This window comes from Hyperoodon ampullatus (assembly GCF_949752795.1).
Source record: "Hyperoodon ampullatus genome assembly, chromosome: 12".
Taxonomy (NCBI): Eukaryota; Metazoa; Chordata; class Mammalia; order Artiodactyla; family Ziphiidae; genus Hyperoodon; species Hyperoodon ampullatus.
The window spans coordinates 74,985,001-75,010,178 of NC_136925.1; the positions used below are offsets into that span (position 1 = coordinate 74,985,001).

Consider the following 25,178-nt stretch of genomic DNA (forward strand, 5'->3'; position numbering starts at 1 on the left):
GATTCTATTTATATAACATTCCCCAAATGACAAAATTATAGAGCTGGAGAATAGATTACTCATTACCAGCGGTTAGGGATGGTTGGGGAGGGAAGGGTGTGACTATAGAGGGACAAGCACAAGGGAGATCTCTGTGGTGATAGAACGGTTCTGTATCCAGATCTTGTGGTTACCTGGATCTACACGTGTGATTAAATGTGACAGAACCATGCGCACACATGGTACTACCGTCCATCTTGTCTTCTGCTCTCTTTCCCGTGTGGTTTACCTCCACCATGACGCCCTCCACGCACTTCCATCATTCCATCAGCTGCCTCCCGCCTCAACTTTGCTTCCACGCTTCTAAATGCTTTCAGACAGTTCTAACTGGATGTCTTCTTGCTACTCGACTCTCATCCCATCTTACAGGTGGCTCCTCCCCTCCCCCCAGCCTCTCTACGTTTTGCCATCTTCCTACCTGTCACCACAACAAACGTCAGTCATCCTTATTCTTCATCCTCCCTGGCCTCCCAGTACCAACCACTTCATTTGTCTTAAAGGATTCTTTTAAAAGTTCCTTTCTATTCTCACTGTCACCAGTAAAGTTCTGGACCCCATGAACTCTTGCCTGAAACTTGATGAGAAACTTCCTAACAGACCACTAGGCCTCCAAACTCTCACCAATCTTATCTAGTCTGTAAAGCAAATATCAGAATATCCTTTGACGTGAAAGCTGAAAACTGTCTGTACACAGGAAAACTAGAACGGGAAATCTAGAGATCTGAGTAGAAGTCAAACAAGACATTTCTCCAAAAGCAGTTAAACACATTTACTTAATTAAAAACTTCTCTTCATACAGTCATACAACTTACGTGACACTGTGTCCCTCTCAGTAGAATTGCAAAATACATACCTTAACTCTACGAGTAATGCTGAGGAACCGACAAGTTTTATCATAAAGTTCTTCCAGATTTTCTCGGTCCCAGTAGAAATCAGGAGTGATCAAGAAGTCTGAACTCAAGTTTATATGGTGTCTTAGAAAAAGGAAAATCATTAACTTTTAATTTTTATCTTGAATTAAAAAATCATGGTCTATTTTATTTCATTTTTGAAGAAGATATTTATTGATTGATTTATTGATTGACTGAAGTATGGTTAATTTACAATGTTGTGTTAATTTCAAGTGTATGGCAAAGTGATTCAGTTACACATACATATATATATATATATATATATATATATATATATATATATATACATACACTTTTTTAGATTCTTTTCCATTATAGGTTACTATAAGATATTGAGTATAGTTCCCTGTGCTATACAGTAGGTCCTTGTTGTTTACCTATTTTATATATAGCAGTGTGGCTATATTAATCCCAAACTCCTAATTTAACTCCCCCCATCCCCTTTGGTAACCACAAATTTGGTTTCTATGTCTGTAAGTCTACTTCTGTTTTGTAAATAAGTTTATTTCTTATTTACATGGTGCTTTATAAAAGTAGTTTTTAATGCTGATTCTTGTAATACTTCTGAGAAACATGTAAACAAAAAATGTTCAAAATGTGCAACCAAATTAATTCAATCTTTTTTTAAAATTCAATCTTTATATTAACATTTATGAAGTAGAGAGAAAAAAACCCAATTAAAAAAATTTCTAGGGACTTCCCTGGTGGCACAGTGGTTAAGAATCCACCTGCCAATGCAGGGGACACGGGTTTGAGCCCTGGTCTGGGAAGATCCTACATGCCGCGGAGCAACTAAGTTCGTGTGCCACAACTACTGAGCCTGTGCTCTAGAGCCTGTGAGCCACAACTACTGAGCCCGTGCGCCTAGAGCCCATGCTCCGCAACGAGAGAAGCCACCACAATGAGAAGATTGCGCACTGCAATGAAGAGTAGTGCCCGCTCGCCGCAACTAGAGAAAGCCCGTGGGCAGCAACGAAGACCCAACGCAGCCAAAATAAACTTATTAAAAAAAAATTTCTAAGCTTCTTTTTTCATTAAAATTTGTTACAATATACATGCACATATATTTGTGTGTGTGTGTAATCAGATGGCTCAAAAATAAAAAAGACAGAAAAAGGTAAAAATTGACCTATCTTACTCCTATTCTTATCCCCATTTTTCCCTTTCTCCCACTCCCTGCGGGTAGCCGCTGCTAGTTTCACACACACACACAAACACACACACTCTCTCTCTATTTCTACCTTTTTTACATATGAGGCCTGACTTTGCTTTTAAACAAAAATTTATGTTATAGAAGTAACACATAAATAGCTGTTCACTATAAAAAAAGAAAAACCCTAGAGAACTCAGAAAACACTGGTAGGCCCCTTACCCTAACAAATCAAATCCTTTCGGCCCTGCCAACACTCTCCTGTGTCCTTCCAGATCTGCTTCCATGCACGCATGTGCACGTGTGTGTGTGTGCGTGTGCACATACACCTACGTGTCTGGTAGTATGTATACATATCAAGATAGAGATGAATATTTATGTTGTTTGCTTACAAGTAGGATCACACCACGTATAATCTGTGACTGCCACATTTCTACTTCTATTTCTCGTCATAGATTCGCCACATTCCTTTGAATAACACATAAGCACTCTTATTGTAAAGAGGCGAAAACTTAGGATAACAACAGTAAGACTCTACGAAACTATTCACAAACCTAAGTATATCAAGTCCTAATTTCTGAGTCCCAGTATTATAATTCGCTATATCAAATTCTGCTCGCATGACCAAGAGAAGAGGGGAGAGGAGTCTGTCTCCCCCATTTCTTAGCGAGCTCAAGGCTTTAGATGTGCTGCGGGATGCTCTCAGGCAGGGCTTTTTATTTTTGTTGGTGCCCTGAGTTAGGGTCCCTGAGCTTTGAGAAGGGCCTGGATGACGCAACACTGGACCACTTCTCCTCTCCAGGGCAAGTAACTAAGGAGAATGTGGGAAAGCAACTCTTAGGTAAACTATTGACAAGGAACTCCAGTAACTCACCCCACACACGACAAGGGCTGAAACACTGAGAATCCTGCTTAGGGAGAATAACACCAAGATTCAGGGTGTTTCATTCCATAAATCTTGGGAAAACTACATAAATAAACTGAAGGCCTTTTAACTTAATTTTAAATGATGTACTGTTATATTTCATCAATTTCAAGACACTCTTCTTCCCATTTTAACATCTCTGAAAATGGGAGGCATCTTTAAAATTGATGTCTTACAGGTGGCAGTTGAGACTTAGTTGTCATTGTCTTAGATGACTTATTTCTCTTATTCTTTCCTTTTTATGTATGCCCAAGAGGAAATGTGATAAATCTACATACAAATAAGACTGAAAGAGCTATTTCCGTAGTGCAAAATTAAAATTTTGTGATAAAAAAGCACTGTCTTATATGTTAGTGGGCAGCATTTTCACTTTCTTGTGGCATCGTATGGTGTCTCAGGGTCAATGAAATATGGTACATCACTTTTCCGTAGCAATTAGGTCTATTCAGCATTATGATGCAATGATATACTTTTACTGAGAATTACCCTTGTCCAAATTCTAGAATGCATCTTTCCACCTTTGAATAACACCTACTATGCTCGCTGACGTAGGTTTAACGTAGAGTAATTATGGTCTCTCTTGCACATGCACAATTTCTTCCAGTACAGTCCTAATACAAGCCAACTGCTTCTAATGGGTAAGAGTTCTCCATGCTTATAATGAATGAAATAAAAACAGCTGCAATTCCCATAAAGATACAAATGTTTGCTCTTTACTGTAGAGCTACAGGGATATTTTCTGGAGATTGTTAAATATATGAAATATTTCATTTAAAGAGAAAATTTTACCTTAAGGCAAAGAGTTCACCCATTTTCTGCATAACTTCTTCATGAGATAGTTTCACTTTCTTCCCAGCTTTTAAAGCCTATTCGGGAGGGGGAAAATAGATACATACATACACAGGTTTCCCTTCTCACTAGCATTTTCTATGATGTACATTCCTAATCTCTTAATGAAAAACCAGGGGCTCTTTTCCCTAGTATAATTATTCTTTCACAGTAAAAACAAAGTTAATTACAGTAAGCATGACTTTTAATGTATTCTGAAGTTTTGATATAATTTTAGATGCATTTTTCATGCCACTATTTTCCTTGTAATTTGTCAAGACACTTTTTAATCGAGAAAAGTGGTCATAATTTCCTTCCTTAGAGAGGAAACGTTTCATTTTATTTCCCTTCAATTCAGTTACATTAAAAATATTATACCATTAGAGAAAAGTAATTTGAATTTTAAGTTTTAGAAGGTTTCTTATTTTATCATTTTATATGTAACCAGGTTTTTTTTTCCTGCTTAAATTCAGTGCAGCTTTCTTAATGTTTATTATTTTATTGTACTTCTAAATTCATCATTATAGTGGGAAACTTGTATTTTTCCCCAACAGAACTCAATCCTTGAAAACAAGCATAAAATTGGTATAATTACCTCTGGAATCGACTGAATAGATTCAACAAATTTATCCAGTGATGCTTCCCAGATAGCCAGTTTCACTGGGGGAAAAAAAATTAACAACAGAACATTTATCATCATATTCATGTTTCTACAAAATGTAAAACTGCACAGTACCTTCACTGCCATTTCAACAATAGTTTAAGAAGCAGATGTCTAAAAAATTTGAGACTGAAATTTAAGAATCGTTACTTATTATTACAAAAGATGGCACTAGGTAGAAAGAGACAGAAGAAAGTGAGTGGATTTCCAAGCCCTGCTGGCAGACCAAAGCTACATTGGGTGGAATCCCTGATTTTCTCATACTGCATCTCAGAAGCTGAGAGCAACGAAGGGTGGCTCTGTAGACGGGCAGAAATCAGGCCTTCCTGACCTTCCCTCCACTCCTCTGGGCTGTGGGTACAGCTCAGAAGTCCCGAAGCCTCCTGGATGGTATGTGCAGTCCACCACAGCAGCCTAGTGCAGACTGGTGGCAGGAACATTTCTTAGAGAACTTCTACAGTTCTATTCAGGTGTATGGATCTTGCCGAAAAAAAATGAGAGCCACTGTGATTCTCTGTCCCATTCCTGTGAAAAACCAGAGTGTATTTTTCTACATAGAGGCCTGTGCCCAATCACAAAAGGCTGTGCTTTCTCTGCCTGGATTAGAGACAATCTAAGACTAACAATCTCAGAGAGAAGGAGAGGGGAAAACAAAGGTAGTGATGATAATAATAATAACAGCAACAACATAAAAGAATATTTTTGGAGAGGTAAGCTTTAGCAATACCATTAATAAGGAATGAATAACTATAGCACAGATACTATATATTATACTCTACACTACATATATTTTTCTCTTGGAGGGGAAAAGAAAGGAAAAGGAATTATAAGGCTTTGCTGAGTACTCTGCAAAAACATGTCAAAGTCTTTCCCTCGATGAAATGAAAACTATGTGATAGGGCTTCCCTGGTGGCGCAGTGGTTGCGAGTCCGCCTGCCGATGCAGGGGACGCGGGTTCGTGCCGCGGTCTGGGAGGATCCCACATGCCGCGGAGCGGCTGGGCCCGTGAGCCATGGCCGCTGAGCCTGCGCGTCCGGAGCCTGTGCTCCGCAACGGGAGAGGCCACAGCAGTGAGAAGCCCGCGTACCGCAAAAAACAAAAACAAAACAAAACAAAACAAAAAAAACAAAAAAAAAAACTATGTGATACCATCGTCTCTGATAAGTAGTAGTAACTTACCTGAAAGGCAAAGAGCATTTGAGAAAGCAAATTTCTCTAGAATGGCGTCATCTAAATCTAGCTCTGAATTTAACTTGATTTCCCCTCTGTGAAGTTTTGACTGTCCCCTGAGAAAAGAAAAAAAAAAAAGTAGTTTCTAAATTGCAAAAAGTACTTTTTTTCTTTTGCAAAATAACCTTTATCATCTTTCTAGAGGTCATTTTGGCAATCTTACAAATGTTCTTATACCCTATGATCCAAGTAATTCCACTTCTAGGAATTTATCCTAAGGAAATAATCAAAGATGCAAGGAAAGATTTGTGTACAAAAAACTTTCTATGGGGACTTCCCTGGTGGAACAGTGGTTAAGAATCCGCCTGCCAATGCAGGGGACATGGGTTCGAGCCCTGCTCCAGGAAGATCGCACGTGCCGCGGAGCAACTAATCCCGTGTGCCACAACTACTGAGCCTGCATGCCACAACTACTGAAGCCCATGCACCTAGATCCCGTGCTCTGCAACAAGAGAAGCCACTGCAATGAGAAGCCCGTGAACTGCAACGAAGAGTAGCCCCCGCTCACCGCGACTAGAGAAAGCCTGAGCACAGCAACGAAGGCCCAACGCAGCCATAAGTAAGTAAGTAAATAAATAAATGAATAAATAAAAAAATTTATTAAAGAAAAAAGACAAATGAATAGAGATATACATTAAAAAAAACTTTCTATGGTCAAATGTTGAATAGTAAGAAATCAGGAAAGAAACTAAATGTTCAACAGAAGAACGGTTCATTTATAGGAATTCACACAACAAAAATGAACAAGCATGTTTTGAAAGGATATTTAGTAGAAAAGGGAAAATGACCACAATAATTTGCTAAGTGAAAAAATGCTGAATATAAAACTATGTAATGATACACAGTATAATCTGAAATCACATGGACATGGTGAGGATGGGGAGGGAGATGAGGAAGCTGTGACAAACCAAGATGTATATGTAGAGAACTCTGGAGTGACTGGGGACGAGGGGGAAGGGAGGGAATTTGGGAATGTAAGTATCACAAGCAAATAGGAAAAGTATAGGCTAAACCTTCACGAGAGACGTGACACCAGAAGACATGGACAAAGGTTGGTGGACGAGAAGATGATACAGAAAAGCTCATCGCTGGCTATTATCACTTAGCTCTTATCCCAATTAGTCTTTCTATAGCTGGTGTCTCTTCCAAATTTCCCTAAAGCTCTGCTTGTGTCACTTCCTTTCTCAATACAAAGACTTTTTTTCCTTCTCACATTCCACTAGACCAGTACCTCCCTGAGAGAAAAGACCATTTTTTTTTTTTTTCGGTACGCGGGCCTCTCACTGTTGTGGCCTCTCCCATTGTGGAGCACAGGCTCCAGACGCGCAGGCTCAGCGGCCATGGCTCACGGGCCCAGCCGCTCCACGGCATGTGGGATCCTCCCAGACCGGGGCACGAACCCGTGTCCCCTGCATCGGCAGGCGGACTCCCAACCACTACGCCACCAGGGAAGCCCAAGAAAAGACCTTTTGATCCTGTTCATTCTGCCTTCTCTCTCTGCCCTACCATCCCTCCTCATTTTTGCACCCTTGCTGTGACATGGAAGTTGGCCAGTACGTTGCCTACCCATACATTTGACCTGAGAGTGGTACAGCAGTGGTACCCCCATTTCCACAAGTGGTTCTCTTAGAGCACCCTGTCATTATACTTTATACTTTTTATACTCAAAGTCAATGGGAAAAAAGCAAAAAGGATTTACTTCGGAGAAGACTTTACTAGAATAATTTAACAGGTTCATTCTAACGAAGGCACACCATATTACTGATTTTGGCTGCTTAGGAAACTTACTATTTTGGGGTTATACTATCTACTTGTTTTAATTTCTGGGTAGCCTGAGAAGCTATAAAAATAATATCTATCCACTAATATTTATTAATTGTTTCAGCTTTGTATTTGTACCAATAACTTTTTTCTTAAAATTAGTCTCCAAATTAATAATTTATCTTCTCTACTGCTGTACCTAGTTATTCCAAGCACCCTTTTCATAAACTTGATAAAAAGTTGCTTACTCTGTTTTTGAGTAGTTAAGCTCTTCATTCTCCCAGTGCACCAATGCAATTTCATAGGGCTGAATTTCATGTTTTTCAAGAACTTGCATCACATGCTTCATCTAGAAGAAAAGGAAGATTAACCTGAAATTATAACCGACTCCCTCAGTACAGAATAATGTTATAGAGTTAATGCTTATAACATTTTTAAAATTACATTTGATAACATTTCTTCTGTTCTTTAGGTTTTAAGGAGAAAGCAAATTCATGGTGATACTAAACTAATTGGAACGATATATTCATTTGCTTTTACGTTTGGAAAACACAGACAAGCTTAAGGAGGAAAACAAAACCTACCATTATCCCACGACCCAAAGAAAACCCCTAATAACATTATGGTTTGTATTCTTTAAATCTTCAAAACAAAACGTTTAAGTAACACACTTGTAAAAATTTAAACACAGAGGTATAGAAAATGATAATCTCTCTCTGTTCTCTTGAATTTCTTTTTTTTTTCACACACACACACTGTATTTTATTTTTACAAGACATAAATAAACTGACACCATGCATTGTAAACGGATGACCACAACAAAAGCAACAATGATTGCAATTACCAAACACGAAACACACTCATACTATGTCATGATATTGACATTCAGTCCAGGAGTCCTCCACTGTAACAGCTCCTTTACTTTGCAGTGAAAATTGATTTGTATATTTTTTTGCCTCTGAGTCCTTGTGCGATTTTTTTTTAAATTCAAACAGAAAGTCACAAAAATTATAATCATCCTCATCAGTTCACTCAGTCCCATGTAATTAATTTTCTTTTTCATCTTGATCTTTTGTTAACACCTTTATGAATTCATCAGTTTTCCATTAGAGTTCTGAAAATGCTTATTCATTCAGTTCAGCAGTATAGTCAGTCTCCTGAATTTCTAATCCTCTAATGTAATCACCATTAAACTTGGTGCATATCCTTCCAGACTTTTCCCTATGTGCATATGTATGTACATTTAGTTTGCTTTTTATATAAATGGGATGATACTGTACATATGAACATTTTCAATGTTATTCTCCTTCATGGAGGAACCATAATCGACTTAACCGTCCTAAATGTCCATCCATGGGGTTTTATTTTCTATTGTCTACTATCACGATGTCACATGTGCCAGCCTTATGCGTGTATCTTCAAGGACTTGTGGGAATATTTCTTTAGAATTTGTTGGAACAAAAGACATGCACACTTATAATTTTGATAATGTTTCTAAAATGCTCTCCAAAACAGTTTTTCCAACTTTAGAATCCAAAGATTTATGAGAGCATTCTTTTTTTTTGAATTTTATTAATTTTTTTATACAGCAGGTTCTTATTAGTTATCTATTTTATACATATCAGTGTATATATGTCAATCCCGATCTCCCAGTTCATCCCACCGCCCCACCCTTCCCCCCTTGGTGTCCATATGTTTGTTCTCTACATCTGTGCCTATGAGAGCATTCTTTTATTTATTTTTTTAATGAGAGCATTCTTAAAAAACACTGGGTATTGTCAGCCTTTTACATCTTTGCAAATTCAAATAGCCAATTTGCACATTTTTCGTACATTTATTACTCATTTCTATTTCCTTTTCTCCAGGAAATCGCTCCCCAGTCTCCCTCCCCCTGCCCCCTATGTGTGTTATCTCCTTTCAGTAAAACTGGGTTTGTATGAGGCATTTTTTTTTACCAGCTCCGGTATTATATTGGTTTTATTTTGTAACCTGCTCTATTAATTTAACTGTATCATATACACAGGCAATTCCTCAGGAATTGGTTTCTTCCCACGTGACTTTTAAGAGCTATAGTATGTACATCTTAAATACATGCTATGGATGTATTTAACAAACTTCCTATTATTATGTGTTTTGGTTATTTCTCATTTTTGCTATTGTAAATAATGTGTTGATGAACATTTCTATATATCATTCATCATATATAACTGATTATTTACTTTGGATAACTTTCTAGATGTATAATGGCTGAGTTAAATATAAAGCTTTGACATGTATTACCAAACTGCCTCTGAAGAGGTGGTGTTAAACAAATCATGATCGGGATACTGAAGAAATTGTTTCCAGTGAGTTAAAAAGTTCTAGAAAACTTGATCTAAAATAAGACTCAGTGCAGCCAGCTTCCAGTGAACTGTGTGTACATTACTCATTTTGTAGGTTATCACATGAGAAGTATACTTCCTTCTGTCTGCAGTGTAGCTAGGATTGTTCTGCTTTTCCACAAATTATTGTGTGCTCAGAGAATGGAAAATGTAGGAAACTTCTAAGTCAAAAAGAAAATTTTGGAAGATGACAGTGCTAGAATCAACATCACATAATGCAGAGCAAATAAACTGAGGATTATCTGTTAATTTATCTTCCAATTGCTCAGATTATTAAGTGCCAATTAATTTATTCTCAGAAAACTAAATTTTAACACTTTCACACTTTATTTACACTTACAGTTTTGTCTTTCACATTCCAGAAGACAGCAGCTCCTTCCCTGATTTAAAAGAATAAACTAAGTTAAAGGTTGAATACATTCTTTAGGGCCACACATAAAGCCATGCTTAGGTAGCTTCTAGAATGCATCTAGAAGGCCAATTTTAAAAAATGATTTATTATTGATTTGACATGATGGTCCCTGGATGGATATGATAAACAAAAGCTATTTTTTTAATTTCTGATAAAAAACCTGACCCCTCAGGGGCTTCCCTGGTGGCGCAGTAGTTGAGAGTCCGCCTGCCAATGCAGGGGATATAGGTTCGTGCCCCAGTCCGGGAGGATCCCACATGCCGTGGAGCGGCTGGGCCCGTAAGCCGTGGCCGCTGAGCCTGCGCGTCCGGAGCCTGTGCTCCGCAACGGGAGAGGCCACAACAGTGAGAGGCCCGCGTACCGCAAAAAAAAATAATAAATAAAATAAAATAAAATTTAAAAAAACCTGACCCCTCAAAAATTCATGGATTTCTCCTGTGGTTTGCAGAATAAATAACTATTATTGTAAAACCATGTAACTTCAGGTATCTAGACTCTTTCATACCTGATGCAATTCTTTTTTGTTTTTTTAAATTAATTAATTTCTTTTTGGCTGCGCTGGGTCTTCGTTGCTGCGTGTGGGCTTTCTCTAGTTGCAGTGAGCGGGGGCTACTCATCATTGCGGTGAGTGGGCTTCTCATTGTGGTGGCTTCTCTTGTTGCGGAGCACGGGCTCTAGAGCACAGGCTCAGTAGTTGTGGCACACAGGCTTAGCTGCTCTGCGGCATGTGGGATCTTCCCGGACCAGGGCTTGAACCCGTGTCCCCTGCATTGGCAGGTGGACTCCCAACCACTGCGCTGCCACAGAAGTACCCTGATTCAATTCTGGTGTACAGATATCAGAATAAGGAAATATTTGAGACTTGTCTCATTAGCTCTCATTAGGCAGATTCTGCTATCAGAAAAGAATAAAGGGTCATGCTTTTAATATCTGTGGAATAAAGAGACTGAGATAAATTAAAGCCTCAGATGGTAAAGGCACCTATGAAATAATGCCAGCCATCCCTATAGTGCTCAGAGTAGACCTGCAACAAAGCCACAGGAGGCCCTCACAATCCAAGTCTGCCTTTGACAAAATTTAAGTCTAAAAACTGTTAGGGAACTTGTTTTGATTTCTGAAGTCTGATGTGTTGAGCTGTTTTAGGCAGTAAATTAAAAAAAAAAAAAAAAAGAAAGAAAAAGGAGTTACAGCTCCGGGTCATTGCACCAGAGGAAGGAAGGGTAGAAATGAAAGAAAGGGAGGGGCTTCCCTCGTGGCGCAGTGGTTAAGAATCTGCCTGCCAATGCAAGGGACACGGGTTCGAGCCCTAGTCCAGGAAGATCCCACATGCCGCGGAGCAACTAAGCCCGTGTGCCACAACTACTGAGCCTGCGCTCTAGAGCCCACGAGCCACAACTACTGAGCCCACATGCCACAACTACTGAAGCCTGCATGCCTAGAGCCCATGCTCCGCAACAAGAGAAGCCACCGCAGTGAGAAGCCCACGCACCGCAACCAAGAGTAGCCACTGCTCGCCGCAACTAGAGAAAGCCTGCACGCAGCAACGAAGACCCAACGCAGCCATCCATCCATCCATCAATCACTCAATCAATCAATGGTAAAAATATGATGTTCCCATTACCATTCTTCAAACCATCTTGAGCAATGTGCTCAGTATGTATGTGGGTCTGTGCTTAGCATCTGGGATGCAAAGATGAGTATGGTCTAGATCCTCTGCTCAAGGAAGGCCCAATCCAGAGAACACTGATCCACGGACCACCGATTACAATAGTGTGATCCACGCTGTAACAGAGTCACGCAGAATCTAGGTGGATGTACACCGGAGGGACACAGTTCCTAAAGGACTAGCAGAGCCAAATGAGAAAACGAGAGGAAATACAGCGGAGGAAATACCCCAGACTCCAGGAAAAGGTACGAGGGGGACAGGCAACGTGTCAGAATAAAGAGCCAGTAGTTTGAATGGCTGCGGATGAGGGCACTCAGGTCAGATGCGGGCAAGAGCCAACCCCTGAAGGAACTTCGTGCTGGGATAAGGCGTTTGGTCACATTCTGTAGAATTTTAAGGACAGTATAGTGATCAGAATTACCCACTGAAAAATTGCTCTGCCTACAAACAGAGACCAAGCAGTGAGTGTGGCAAAAGGCCAGGGAGGGGTCTCAGGATATGGATTTGGGAGGTGTTTAAGGCCACAGCCAGAGCGCTGGTTCAGAGAAGCACCTCAAGGCAGATGAGAGATCCCAGGAACTCTGCAGTATGGCGCTCAAGCCACATGTGACTACCGGGCACCTGAAACAGGCCTGGTCCAAACTGAGAGCTGCTATAAGTGCAAAATATACGCCAGGTTTCAGAGACTTAGTATGAAAAGGAGAATGTAAATCTCACTAATTGCTGACTGATTACATGCTGAAATGATAATAGTTTAGATATGTCGGGTTAAATAAAATATACCAGTAAAATTAATTTCAGGCAATATATGATGTTATTATTAGTGTTGGTCAAAATTAAATTCATCTTTTTTTACATTAAAAATGTGGCTATAAGGCTTCCCTGGTGGCGCAGTGGTTGAGAGTCCACCTGCTGATGCAGGGGACACGGGTTCATGGCCCGGTCTGGGAGGATCCCACATGCCGCGGAGCGGCTGGGCCCTTGAGCCATGGCCGCTGAGCCTGCGCATCCGGAGCCTGTGCTCCACAACAGGAGAGGCCACAGCGGTGAGAGGCCCGCGTACCGCAAAAAAAAAAAAAGAAAAAGAAAAATGTGGCTATAAGAAAATATATTATTACATTCGCGGCTTGCATTTGTGCCTTGCATTGTATTTCTACTGGATGATGCTGATCTGGAGGACCTCAGAAATCCAAATTCCTTACTCAAGTCAAAAGGGGTGTTTTTCTACCAGCACTAAATGTTGAACTCTTGATTATGTCCAAGGAAAGTAAGGCATCCACAGGAACAAAGACAGAGCTTCCAGTTATCATCAACTGTAAGAACTAAGACCACAGAAACGTCATCAAAGTCTGGATTCTTAAGGATGTTCCATGTATTTCTGTTCTGCCACTTATTAGTCCTTTGACTGTGGGTAATTCACTTAATCCCTCTGACCCTTGGGAGTAAAAGATCTTCCTCAAATGTTGTGAGGATGAGATTATTTTAAATGGTTTCTCTTATCATTACCACTTCCACTCAGCTACTCTGGAGTATCTGGTATTAAAACAACCTTAAAAAAAAAAAACCTTTAAATAAAAGGAATAAATGTATGTGGATCAGGGTCCCAGTCTGAAGTCTCTAGAGAGAGGTAAGGTGATCTAAAACTTTAGCTTCAGAGGGAGAAGATGGAAAAGAAAGAAAACACAGCGGGGCAGGTAGCATGCACCTGATAAGGGGCACTGAAGATGAATGGGAAATAAGATGCTTACATATTCTTAGTAAATGAAAACCCCCATTTACAAATAAAGGCAAGTACACACCAAGTTACCCGAATGGGCCTCTGTTAATGACCTCAGCCTGAGCTTCCTTCAGTCTCTTGCTCTCAGGAAGGCCGGAAGCTGGGGGAAGTCCACTCGGTTCCGTAAATCCCTGCGTTCTGCAGGGCACCATTATTTCCACCAGTGGTTCCTGACCTTAGCTTTGTCCAATGCTCTCTTTTTATAACATGTTAAGTGCACCCTTTACTGTCATGAATTATGAGCGGTGCGAAAAACTTGCATATATGATACAAAGATGACATAATGCTTAAAGTTAATTTAGAACAAAATGAATAAAAATCCCTAATCTTTTCCCTAGGGGGGAAAATTCTTTATTTCATAAGAGGATTTACCAGCAGATGCCTAAAAGTGACAAACTCTCCAATTCAAGTAAGAACCAAAGGATACATTTAAATCACAAATAAATTTTGAAACATCTTCTGTTAAGAGAGAAGGTACACCTGCATCTTTAAGGGCCACATTACCTGGCCACAGCCCATCTTCCAATGGAGTTGTTTTCTTGTCTTACCTGAAGAAGAATATTGTTCCAGGATCACCTTCTTTTGCAGAATTTTCCATACCTATCACCAAAATATTTGCTGCATCTGTGATAAATGAGCAAAAAGCTATGTCACAAGGTGACCCAAGATTTAAGTCACCTACAAACGTCTAACAAAGTATCTGTGATCATTGCTTCATATACCATGAAGTACTCTACAACACACTGTCCATTTTCTACTAAGGTTTCTGAAAGTATTTAATATATGAAAGTGAAAAGACCATAAGAATTTACTTGAACAAAATATTCAACAATCTGTGACACTATTATTAGTGCTATTTTAAAATTCACTCATGCCCATTTTGATTCAGTAATCGCTAGTCCAGTTGATAATCATTAAAGTCTGAGTATCAGTACAACTAAGGTTCCAGAATTTGGGGGGGTGGGGGAGGGATGGATTGGGAGTTTGGGGTTAGCAGATGCAAACTATTATATAGAGAACAGATAAACAACAAGGTCCTACTGTAGAGCATAGGGAACTATATCCAATATCCTGTGATAAACCATAATGGAAAAGAATATAAAAAAGAATGTATATATATAAAGGAATGTATATGTATAACTGAATCACTTTGTTGGACAGCAGAAATTAACACACTGTAAATCAACTATAGTTCAATTAAAAAAAAGAAAAAAGAATTAAACTTCTTTCTGTAAAAGTAATTTAAAATAAAATTTGAAGAGCCATTAATATAGTCTCTTCCGTTAAATATCATTTTATTAATAATATAATTTTAATATTCTCAAACTACTCTTTCCACTGAATTTTAAATTATATTGTATAAAGTGTGGAAAATAGAGAACATACAGAAACAAAGATACAGTCCATTTCAAAACATATCTGATTTCAAAGTTAATCATGAGAACTACCATGATAGTCACCTGTAACTATTTAAATATTTTAACATTTCAAATATTAAATACATACATATACAGATATTCACCAGTAAGTAGTTACTTTGTATATTAGTTTAGTAGTATTTATTATAAGTATATAAATATTCTATAATGTAAACTATAAATAACATGTTAGTCTATCAATTAATAAATATACTAATATTAATATGTAAAATGTTACATAATTTCTTTTTTGAAACTAAATACATTTTAATAGAAAACAAAATACAAAATAACCCTTTTCAGGAAACAGAAATATTTAATCCTTTTCCCACAAATTAGAAGTTGCTTTATCCTCAGAGCATAGTTTTCGATGCGTGTGTTTGTATTTAAGATTTGTTTCACAGACTTAAACTGCTACTGCAAAGCAGGAGGTGGGAGGGACGATCTCAGGAGAAAAAGACACTGGAAAAGCCGCACCTCGGAATCATTTGGAAATTCAACATTTTCTAATTCTATCTTTTGATGTTTCACTTCCAATTATTTTCATTTCTTTACCACAATCTGTCCTTTTAGGGGAGAGAATTCTTGAACAGAAGTGCAGCCATGAAAAGAATCTTTCTTTCCCACCAACATGATTTCTTAACATAAAATTAGGATCCTCAAAGCTTCAGAGCTCCTGATAGAGGTTGGGGAATGGGGGATTCAGATAGAGACCAACTCCTAAACTCCTTTTCTTTGGTGAAATCACACTTCCTTGAGTTCTACATCTATAGAGGGCAAGGCTCACCCATATAGCCAAGAACACCACAAATGAAGTGGGAAAGATCCAGCCAGTGAGAATAGTACGAGAAACCCCCAAGTGTGTGATGCACAGGGCAAACCTGCCGACAGCCTCTGGGATCAGCCAAGAATACTGCAGGGCAATTTTTCTTCTTAGAGGCCCTGGACATAGCTCTGTTTTTCTAAGTCAATTATGTTTGTTTTTTGCCACCAAATAGTACAAACAGTCGGTTCAGATCATCAAGGCTGAGAAAGCACAATGACATTTCGATTGTTTCTTACAGGGTCGGTGACTCTTTTAAGAATTTTCTCTGTAGCAGAGAGGTTTTCAACCTACTATTTGCTACTTTGAGGTAAATTCATGAATCTTCCATCGAAGTGTTCCAAGTCATTTTTTTAACATAAAGCAGGTGATTACTCAAGAAGCCTTCCTCACACTATCCTAAAATCCTCTCAGTTTAATTCTCTTTTAAAATATTCATTGAGTTTATCTTTTAACTAATTTTGTTAGTTTTAAAGTGTTGGACTGTACTGGTAAATTTTTCTTTAAAGGCTCTTCCCAACATTTCTATCAATTTTACGGTTCTTCTGTAATACTAAAATAACTTTTTAACATGACAGAAATGAAGTGTCATGGCCTTTGATCACCCCAAGTAAGAGTGATCCTATAAATACAGCTGAATAAACCATATTGATTTTAATCTTTGTACTAAGTTCTCTGTGAATATGTTTTAAGTTTCCTATCTTTGTATGTCATTTGTATAAAGAGATTCAACACCACTTTTATGATATAATCCTTCAAATAGAAAATGAGGGGCTTCCCTGGTAGCTCAGTGGTTAAGAACCCACCTGCCAATGCAGGGGACATGGGTTTGACCCCTGGTCCGGGAAGATCCCACATGCCGTGAGCAACTAAGCCCGTGCATCACAGCTACTGAGCCTGTGCTCTAGAGCCTGTGAGCCACAACTACTGAGCCCATGTGCCACAACTACTGAAGCCCACATGTCTAGAGCCCGTGTTCCGCAACAAGAGAAACCACCACAATGAGAAGCCCGTGCACCGCAAAGAAGAGTAGCCCCTGCTCGCCGCAACTAGAAAAAGCCCGCACGCAGTAACGAAGACCCAACACAGCCAAAAATAAAAACAAATAAATAAATTTATAAAAAAAGAAAATGAAACCTAAACAAATGCATATTTAAGACAGTTATCATAGGAAAATTATTTTCTAATACGTTTTAACATACTTGGCCCCAGGTTCAAGAAGATGTACCTCTAGGCAAGCTTGTTACTTCAACATATCCATGGGAGGCCAGATCTTGAGAGAGATTTCCAAGATGGTATTCATCTGCGGTTGCAAATGCAGTACAGCGCATCAGGTCCTGTGCCAGAGAGAGGAGCATGAGATGGGTTACCAAGAGGTGCCTGTGATGGTTGTCTCTTTACAGGGAGGATGGCGTGCTGCAAAGCTGGCACTCGAGGGTTTTCTCCAAACATTTCAACAGTTCAAAGGATGTGAGAAAGATGCAGAGAAAGAAGTTACAAGGAGGCGGATTTCAGCTCAATCTACGCAAGAACTTTCTCTTAATAGTCAAAGAGATGGAATGGGCTATCAGAACAGGGAGCCACACCTGCTGGTTGTGCTTCAAGCACAGACTGATCAAAAACTAGAGAGGATTCAGACACCATACAAGGTGCCTGGATGAGATGCTAGTTAAAGTCTGTCCAACCTTGAGTTTCCATGGTTCTTTTTCACAGCAGCATTATTATTTGAGGTCATTTGATAATTTGCCACTAGCCTTGTACAGGCAGAGATTACTTTGAATCTACTAAGGAATTACAGAAATTTTACTCTAGTTAATTGTACTCTGGTTAAAAGTTCTGTGAACCTGAGAATGTGTCTAGGTTTGGTGAGTGCTTTGGATTTCTGCACTAGGGGTCTTACCTGTGTGTACATGCACACATTTATATTGTGTGTAGCTATACAGTACATATATGGTAAGCATATGGTACAGCACACAGTGTTTTTGTCAAACTGTAGGTCACAAGCCGTTAGTGAGTCCTGATATCAATTTAGTCGGCCCAAACCAGCTTAAAAAAAAATAAACTAAACAGAATAAAACAGAAAATATTAGAGTACATAATTCATAGTAAGGGTAAATTTTATTTTATGACATTTTCTGTCACATATATGTCTATCTAGGTATATTGGGTCACTACATAGACACCGTAATGGAAAATAAATTTCTCGCTATGGAATATGGTCAATAAAGCTCAAAAGCTATCAGCAGAGGTGTTAAGAGTTCAGGCACAGAATTAGATTCATTAAAAAAAATCAGAATAACAATAATGCCAACTTGATAGGGTTGTTGTGAAGTTTAAACAAGCTGATGAATGTCAACTGTTCAGAACCATGACTAGCACAAATGTTCAACATTTTTTAGATAATAGTTATTACTACAGCACATACAGATATGTTTAACCATCAAAATTTATGGGAGGCTAAAAAGTTTATCAAGTAATTTACATCTGAATTTTCATTTGTTCATAATTTTATATTTTAGTATCTATTAATCAGAACATTAGTGATTCTACTGTCTTTGATACATATGGTGCTTTGGCCCATCTGTATCAAAAGAGGTATATGAGTCACTAAATCAAAACTTATTCCTAGGATTTACTCATCTTGGCTCCTAAATTCTTTCCCTTTCTGCTACATTCCTAGTATGAAATTCAAGAAAAGTAGTACATAAATTTCTTCCTTCCTCCCACTTTTGTTACCTAACTCCTGGCTCTTTCTCAAGAGATGACCTAACTCTGCTTTGCTTTTTCTTCCATCTGTTACACAGTTCTAATGTGTGGTTTAAAAAGTAGCAGAGGAATAAACGGAGGACCTGAAAAACCTAAAATCCGTAAAATATCCACTCATAAGCAAAACATTCAATTGTCTAATTGATTTTAATTCAATTAGAGAAAAGATTAAAAGTCAGACAAGCGAGCTGAAATTGTCACTGAATGTGAGCTAAACGGATGCAGGACCCTCCTGTGGCAGATATCTGATTCCCATATTCATTATGAACGTAAGAACACGTTAATTTACAAAAACATATGGATCCATACAGTCAAAGTAAAGCTGGTTATTGGTGTACAGGAATCAGTTATGTGCTTAAGGTTTACAAGTGCCAGCACTAATTGTTCTTTTAAGGCTCCGTGGAGTTCAAAAGAGCTGGCAGGATATGAGATTAAGCTGGCTGAAAGAAAGGAATCCTGGAAAGAAGCATCAGGTAAGGCCATGGCAGGCAGGCTCTACCCTACCAAAGCTGGCAAACTTACTGAAGTTTGCTAAGCAAAATCCCAGTGCATTAGGTTGGATGTCAGAGTGACTGGGGCTGCTAGAGCCGACATGCTTAGTTTCGGCTGGAGCGGGAAGAGAAGGCGGCACGAAGGAGAAGACAGGAGATCAGGAGAAGGTCAACAGCTTGTCCAGTGGAGGGTTTGCCCAGAACTGTACTAGGAACGGCATTGCAGACTGTCTCTAGAATCAGAGCCGTAAACTGGCAGCCCAGAGAACTATCCAACTCAAGAGATGACCCACATAGTGTTTTCAAGATGTGAACAAACTATCAACAATAAATGGCCGTTTGACACAAAATCCAGATTTCCACCATCTTTCGCTCCAGTGGAAGATCTAGCAGTAATTGACCAGGGTCGGGGGTGGGGTGGGGCCTGATTCTCCAGCCGATGCAGCCCCTCCCACTCCCTGTCTCGTGCCTGCTTCACCATCATCTTTCTTACTGACCAGGCCCATCTGTGCTAAAAAAAAACTTATACTATTTTACCTTCTCAAAAATGGAACAAGTCAAAGCATTCAGCCACTACTTCCATGAGAAAATATATGCTGAGCTCCAAAGAGTCAGGTTATAAATTTTTAAACACAATTTGTTTTTAACTTAGCCATTCCAAGGATCTTTGCAGATTTTCTGAAGATTGTCACCTTTCCTTCTCTCACCATCTCCTATTTAGTTTGGCTCAGAGTTCTAGCCAATGTCTCACAGCTTATTTGGCTTAGCCTACGTTACCTAACTTATATGGCTCGCCACACTACTTTCTTTTTTTTTTTTTTTGCGGTACGCGGGCCTCTCACTGTTGTGGCCTCTCCCATTGCGGAGCACAGGCTCCGGACGCGCAGGCTCAGTGGCCATGGCTCACGGGCCTAGCTGCTCAGTGGCATGTGGGATCTTCCCGGACCGGGACACGAACCCGTGTCCCCTGCATCGGCAGGCGGACTCTCAACCACTGCGCCACCAGGGAAGCCCACCACACTACTTTCTGTATCCTCTTTACACATCTGGGATGTGAGTCTCTGTTTAAGTTATGAATCTTCTGTGAATAAATGATTCACAAGGTTTTCCAATTTGACTTGTTAGAAATATCTTTTTTGGGTTTCATTTCCTTTGTCTTCCAATTTCAAGATTGTATTTAAATCCATTTGGTAAAGGGAAAGAGTGTGTGTCATCTTTGCATTTTTTCCCCGTTATTTAAAGATGTTTCTCTGCAAGAAGCTTTCATTTTCAGACATGTCTTTTTCTGGATTTTTATAATGAACCATTATTTTCTGAGCATTAAATATAAATATATAGCAAATTTCAGGTTCTAGCATGGGGATCAACAACTTGTTCTTAAATAAATGTGCCAAACCAACCTAAAATAGTTATTGGATTTAAAACTTAAATTTAGGCCTTTCTATTTTAAAATGTTAAAAGAAAACCACCCAAACCCAAACAAAACAAAACCAAAGCCAAGAAAACCACCATGTTTCAGTATGTTTCATTTTTCTGGCCACAGAAAACATATTCCAGCAGATGGGGCTAGAAATTTATATATGATTCTTGTTTTAGAGCATCACATACTCTGACAGAAAACTTTTCCTAAAAAAGAAAGTTTATTTTACTCATGTTCTTTTACTAAAAAAAAGAAATTAGTGCATTACAGTAATGTTGCTTCTATATTACTAAGGGGAAAAATGCATGTTTTTCCTGTTATGTACAGATTATAGGCAAAAGTTATAAAACACAGATGCATTTTACATTACTAGTATAAAGCTTTAGCTTTTAAGCTTTCTGACTACAACCCATGGTGAGAAACCCTTTCACATACACAGTACCTACATACACATAGACACCCACACCAATAACTAACACAAAAGCTTCACAGAACTATTTACCTTTATCATGAGTAATGCATTGATACTTTCTATTCTATTTCATCAAACAAACCAATAAAACCCCCAAACCTATTAACAACCCACTGGTTACTTTTACTACACACTGTGGTGTTAGCCTGAAAACTACTACTGGGCATCCCAGCACCCTGCCTCCTCTGCCAGCCTCCACGCTGCTCAGAGGGTGGTCCTCATCCTCGGGCATCATCCTCCTCAAGGACAGGACAGACCAACAAGAAGCACTGGCCCTGCCATGATAAGTGATGAGCCAACGGTATGTGGGTTGAATACCTCAGTAGGTTATGATCTCTACAAAAGGAATCAGGTGAAGACTTGATTCTAATATAGAGGGTGAGTAGCCTCACCCAGTCAATTCCAAGCGCATGCCATGTGGCAGAGGTAAGAGGGTGAGCTCAGGTGCACACGTGGGGAATGAGACAAAGGGTCCCTCTTTCTGGTACAAAGTAGAGTCCTTTCCTGACTCAGTCCAGAGGGGAGGAAAGGCCTTTACCACCAAAGGGGACACTCGCCAGCCCCATCATGCCCACGTGGAAATGGAGGGGCCCTCTATTCGGGACAGATAAAAGCCAGTCTTCAGCCCTGGGCATATATTACCTCATTATACCTCAAGACTGTGTTCTCCTGTAAGACCATTAGAAAATAATGTTCCAAAAATCATATTCCCTCAGGTCACTTTCAAAATGCTTTCGGAAATAGAAAAGATTGTCTATTATTTTCCTGTGCTTCCAGAGAAATGACATACTGTTTCTGTTTTTGCGAAATTCCAACTGAAGTCGCAGCTATTACGTTACATAACATGTCCTATGTCAGGACCCAGGAAATAAATGACTCCTTAAATTTGGTGATAGAAAAAGTTATTTCTTATAAGACATTCTTATGTTTTTCTTTTTTTCTTGTTAGACAACAAGAAATGTACAACCCCAGGAGTATTCCTGCCTTTCTTTAATCCTTGGGCTTCGCAGAACTAAATATTCAACTAGATTACTCGTATCAGATATCTGATAATATTTACTTCTCTGTTCATACCAACTGCTTGCTCTATTTTAAATGTAATGCTTTTATTATCTCATTTGAAACTTTTTAAATTTTGAAAATCTACTTCAAATCCTTTCCTGGAGGCAGAAAAAAAAAAGTCCTAAAGAAAAATAAAAAACGGAATCCAGGAAAACTGCTTTCACGTCTACGGATAGCCCAAAGAAATAATGCCTCTTTGAAAGTTTACAACCAACTACTACAAAAAAAAGTGACATTTCTGACCTTACCAGCCTTTCATAAGAAACTTGATTCTGCTCTGGGCTGCTAGATGTAACAAAAGAAAAAAGGGACTTGATCCTCCTCTTTTTTGGATCTGTTATGAATTCAGGTTTTTACACTTAATTTCACCTCAGTCACTTAAATACTAAATTTCCCAGATGATCACAAAACTAAACAACATAATTAAGCACTCAAGAGCTAGAAAGAAAGGGGTGAGAGCAGAATGCATCCAAAACTCCCATCCTTCATAGCGTGGGTTCAAGGAAACCAAACAAGAATGTAGACAAAGCTAGAATCCAAAATAAAAGTCATTAACCAACTCCTAACTTCACAACCTGAGGATAAGACGTGAAGGCCTGTACATCTTTTTAAAAGAAGTCAACCACACAGTAAAAAAAACAAAAACAAAAACAGAACAAGTTAAACGCTCTCAAGGTCTACTTCTCAGAATAGAGATTTTAAGATAGACAGTATAACCTGTTTTCTGATAGATTCAGAATGCTTCATCAAGTTTTAAATATTCGACATTCCTACTTTTAATGTTGATGGCTACAGACATCAAAGATCCCTTTGCTTCTCTTCTATCCTTTCCTGTTTAATAAACATTTATTAAGTATAAGGCACAGTTTCAAGTACCATGCGAGATACACAGGTTACCAAAGGGCTTGATCCTGACCTTAAATATTTATCATTTAGTGGGCAAATGCAAACTGTAGTTGAGAAATTCCCATAAACCTCTTAACAGTGAATGAAAACAACCACTTCAACCTTCAAATGATAAAAAAAAGCAAAAACCTTCACTCTGCTTTTTGGATTCCACCTTGCCATGTCCTTCACCACCCCCTCCCATGCAGTCACCATTGGCTAATGAACGTTTACCTGTCTGCATACTTAATGTAACAAAAAATTTTTAAATTTAAAACAGAATTTCTACAGTTTGATTTTTTTTCTTTCTTTCTTTCTTTTTTGTGGTATGCGGGCCTCTCACCGTTGTGGTCTCTCCCGTTGCGGAGCACAGGCTCCGGACGCGCAGGCTCAGCGGCTCATGGGCCCAGCCACTCCGCGGCACGTGGGATCCTCCCGGACCGGGGCATGAACCCGCGTCCCCTGCATTGGCAGGTGGACTCTCAACTACTGCGCCACCGGGGAAGCCCTGATTTTTTTTTTTTTAATGGGGGCTTTTTATAGCACTGTTCCTAGAATGGACTTACTACTAGCCTTTTTCAAAATTTTCTTAGGCCACTAACTAATCCTTTCCTAAACTATATTTCTATATTTAATTGCCTCTATTTTGCCTTTATATGTACCACTAATTCCTAAAATTAAGATGTTGATTCCCTTTGGAGATGACAGGTTTTACTATTAGGCTTCAAAGGCCCTGAAAGAAGTGCTGAGCTGATGGCTGGCTCTCCTATGTTGGTAGTAAGGCTGAGGTGGGATCCACAGGGGTTCAGAGTGATTATTAGGGAACAGAAGCGCCACCACCACAAGCGTTTTTACCTTGTTCACAGGCAGAACTGGAAGGTTGGTCCTGGATGGCTGCCTGGTCCTTGATGCTTTCAGTGGTCTCTTGATTTGCGGAAAGTCTTGTTTAGAAACAAGTGTTTCCGTTGACACAGATGAGGAATGTCTTTTTAGTATTTTTATAAACCACTTAAAACCTAACAGATTTGGTCTGTGAGTCACTTTCCTATGAGTACCAAGGGAGATCCTGGTTGGAAGGTGCTCTTTTTCATCTTGGTAACCTGCGGTGTTTAAGGGAGAGAGTACGTTTGTATTTGATATTTTCCGGTTCATTTCCAGGACCTGGGACTTATTCAAACCAACACCTGCTGTATCAGGAAAGAACAAATTCATGTTCTGACTTCTTGTCAGGGTGTTGCATGTTGTGGTCTCAAATTCCTTAAGTGGTTTTAATGTTCGATGAACAAGTCTTTGGCACTGACACGCTTTTGATAAAATGTAGTGAGATCTGGCCAAGGATCTGAGAAGTCTGGCTGACATTACCACATCGCAAGCTACAAGAAAAAGAATTCAAAGTTCAAGTTTTTTAATAAAAAATGTTTAAAAAATATATAGTGTTTTCCCAGGTAACAGGTATATTTCTGTAAAACAATTTGCAAAATAGATACATCTTAACTTAAGCCTAGTAAAAGAATGAGGTTAAAAAAATACATACAAGTGTTTTCACCATCTCTCCCTTAGTCAACCTTTAGCCTTCTTTCTGGAAGGTTATAAGACTATAAAGCTATTGAGGGACTTCCCTGGTGGTCCAGTGGTTAATACTCTGCACTCCCAATGCAGTGGGCAAGGGTTCGATCCCTGGTCTGGGAACTAAGATCCCACATGCCGCATGGCGTGGCCAAACCAAAAAAAAAAGTAGTTTATTTGTCCTTTAAACACATATCATTTTTTTAACACCTTAAAGCAACAGACAATTATTGGTGCCTATCAGAGGTGATTTTTCTTTTTTCCCCTTTGGTTCATGGGCCTCTCACTGCTATGGCCTCTCCCGTTGCGGAGCACAGGCTCCGGACACGCAGGCTCAGTGGCCATGGCTCACGGGCCCAGCCGCTCCGTGGCATGTGGGATCTTCCCTGACCGGGGCACGAACCCGTGTTCCCTGCGTCAGCAGGCGGACTCTCAACCACTGCGCCACCAGGGAAGCCCCAGAGGTGATGTTTGAATCGGGTTTCAAAAGGGCAGAGGGAACAGCAAGTTAAACACCGCAGGTAAACAGTATCG

The 25,178-nt window shown here is 39.4% G+C and overlaps 1 protein-coding gene across 1 annotated transcript in view; it reads right to left on the reverse strand.

Moving 5' to 3' along the window:
- The window catches only part of RMND1 (required for meiotic nuclear division 1 homolog), a gene marked incomplete at its 5' end in the record, with an annotated part of 32,399 nt that extends 7,962 nt beyond the window's left edge, over nt 1-24,437 (reverse strand). Inside the window, 9 exons of the mRNA XM_079716164.1 lie at nt 893-1,013; nt 3,815-3,891; nt 4,449-4,513; nt 5,694-5,800; nt 7,754-7,854; nt 10,227-10,266; nt 14,290-14,365; nt 17,211-17,319; nt 23,934-24,437. Coding sequence (XP_079572290.1) covers nt 893-1,013; nt 3,815-3,891; nt 4,449-4,513; nt 5,694-5,800; nt 7,754-7,854; nt 10,227-10,266; nt 14,290-14,365; nt 17,211-17,319; nt 23,934-24,437 — 1,200 coding nt within the window. The remainder of the gene's footprint in view (nt 1-892; nt 1,014-3,814; nt 3,892-4,448; nt 4,514-5,693; nt 5,801-7,753; nt 7,855-10,226; nt 10,267-14,289; nt 14,366-17,210; nt 17,320-23,933) is intronic.
- Between the last annotated feature and the right edge of the window lie 741 nt (nt 24,438-25,178).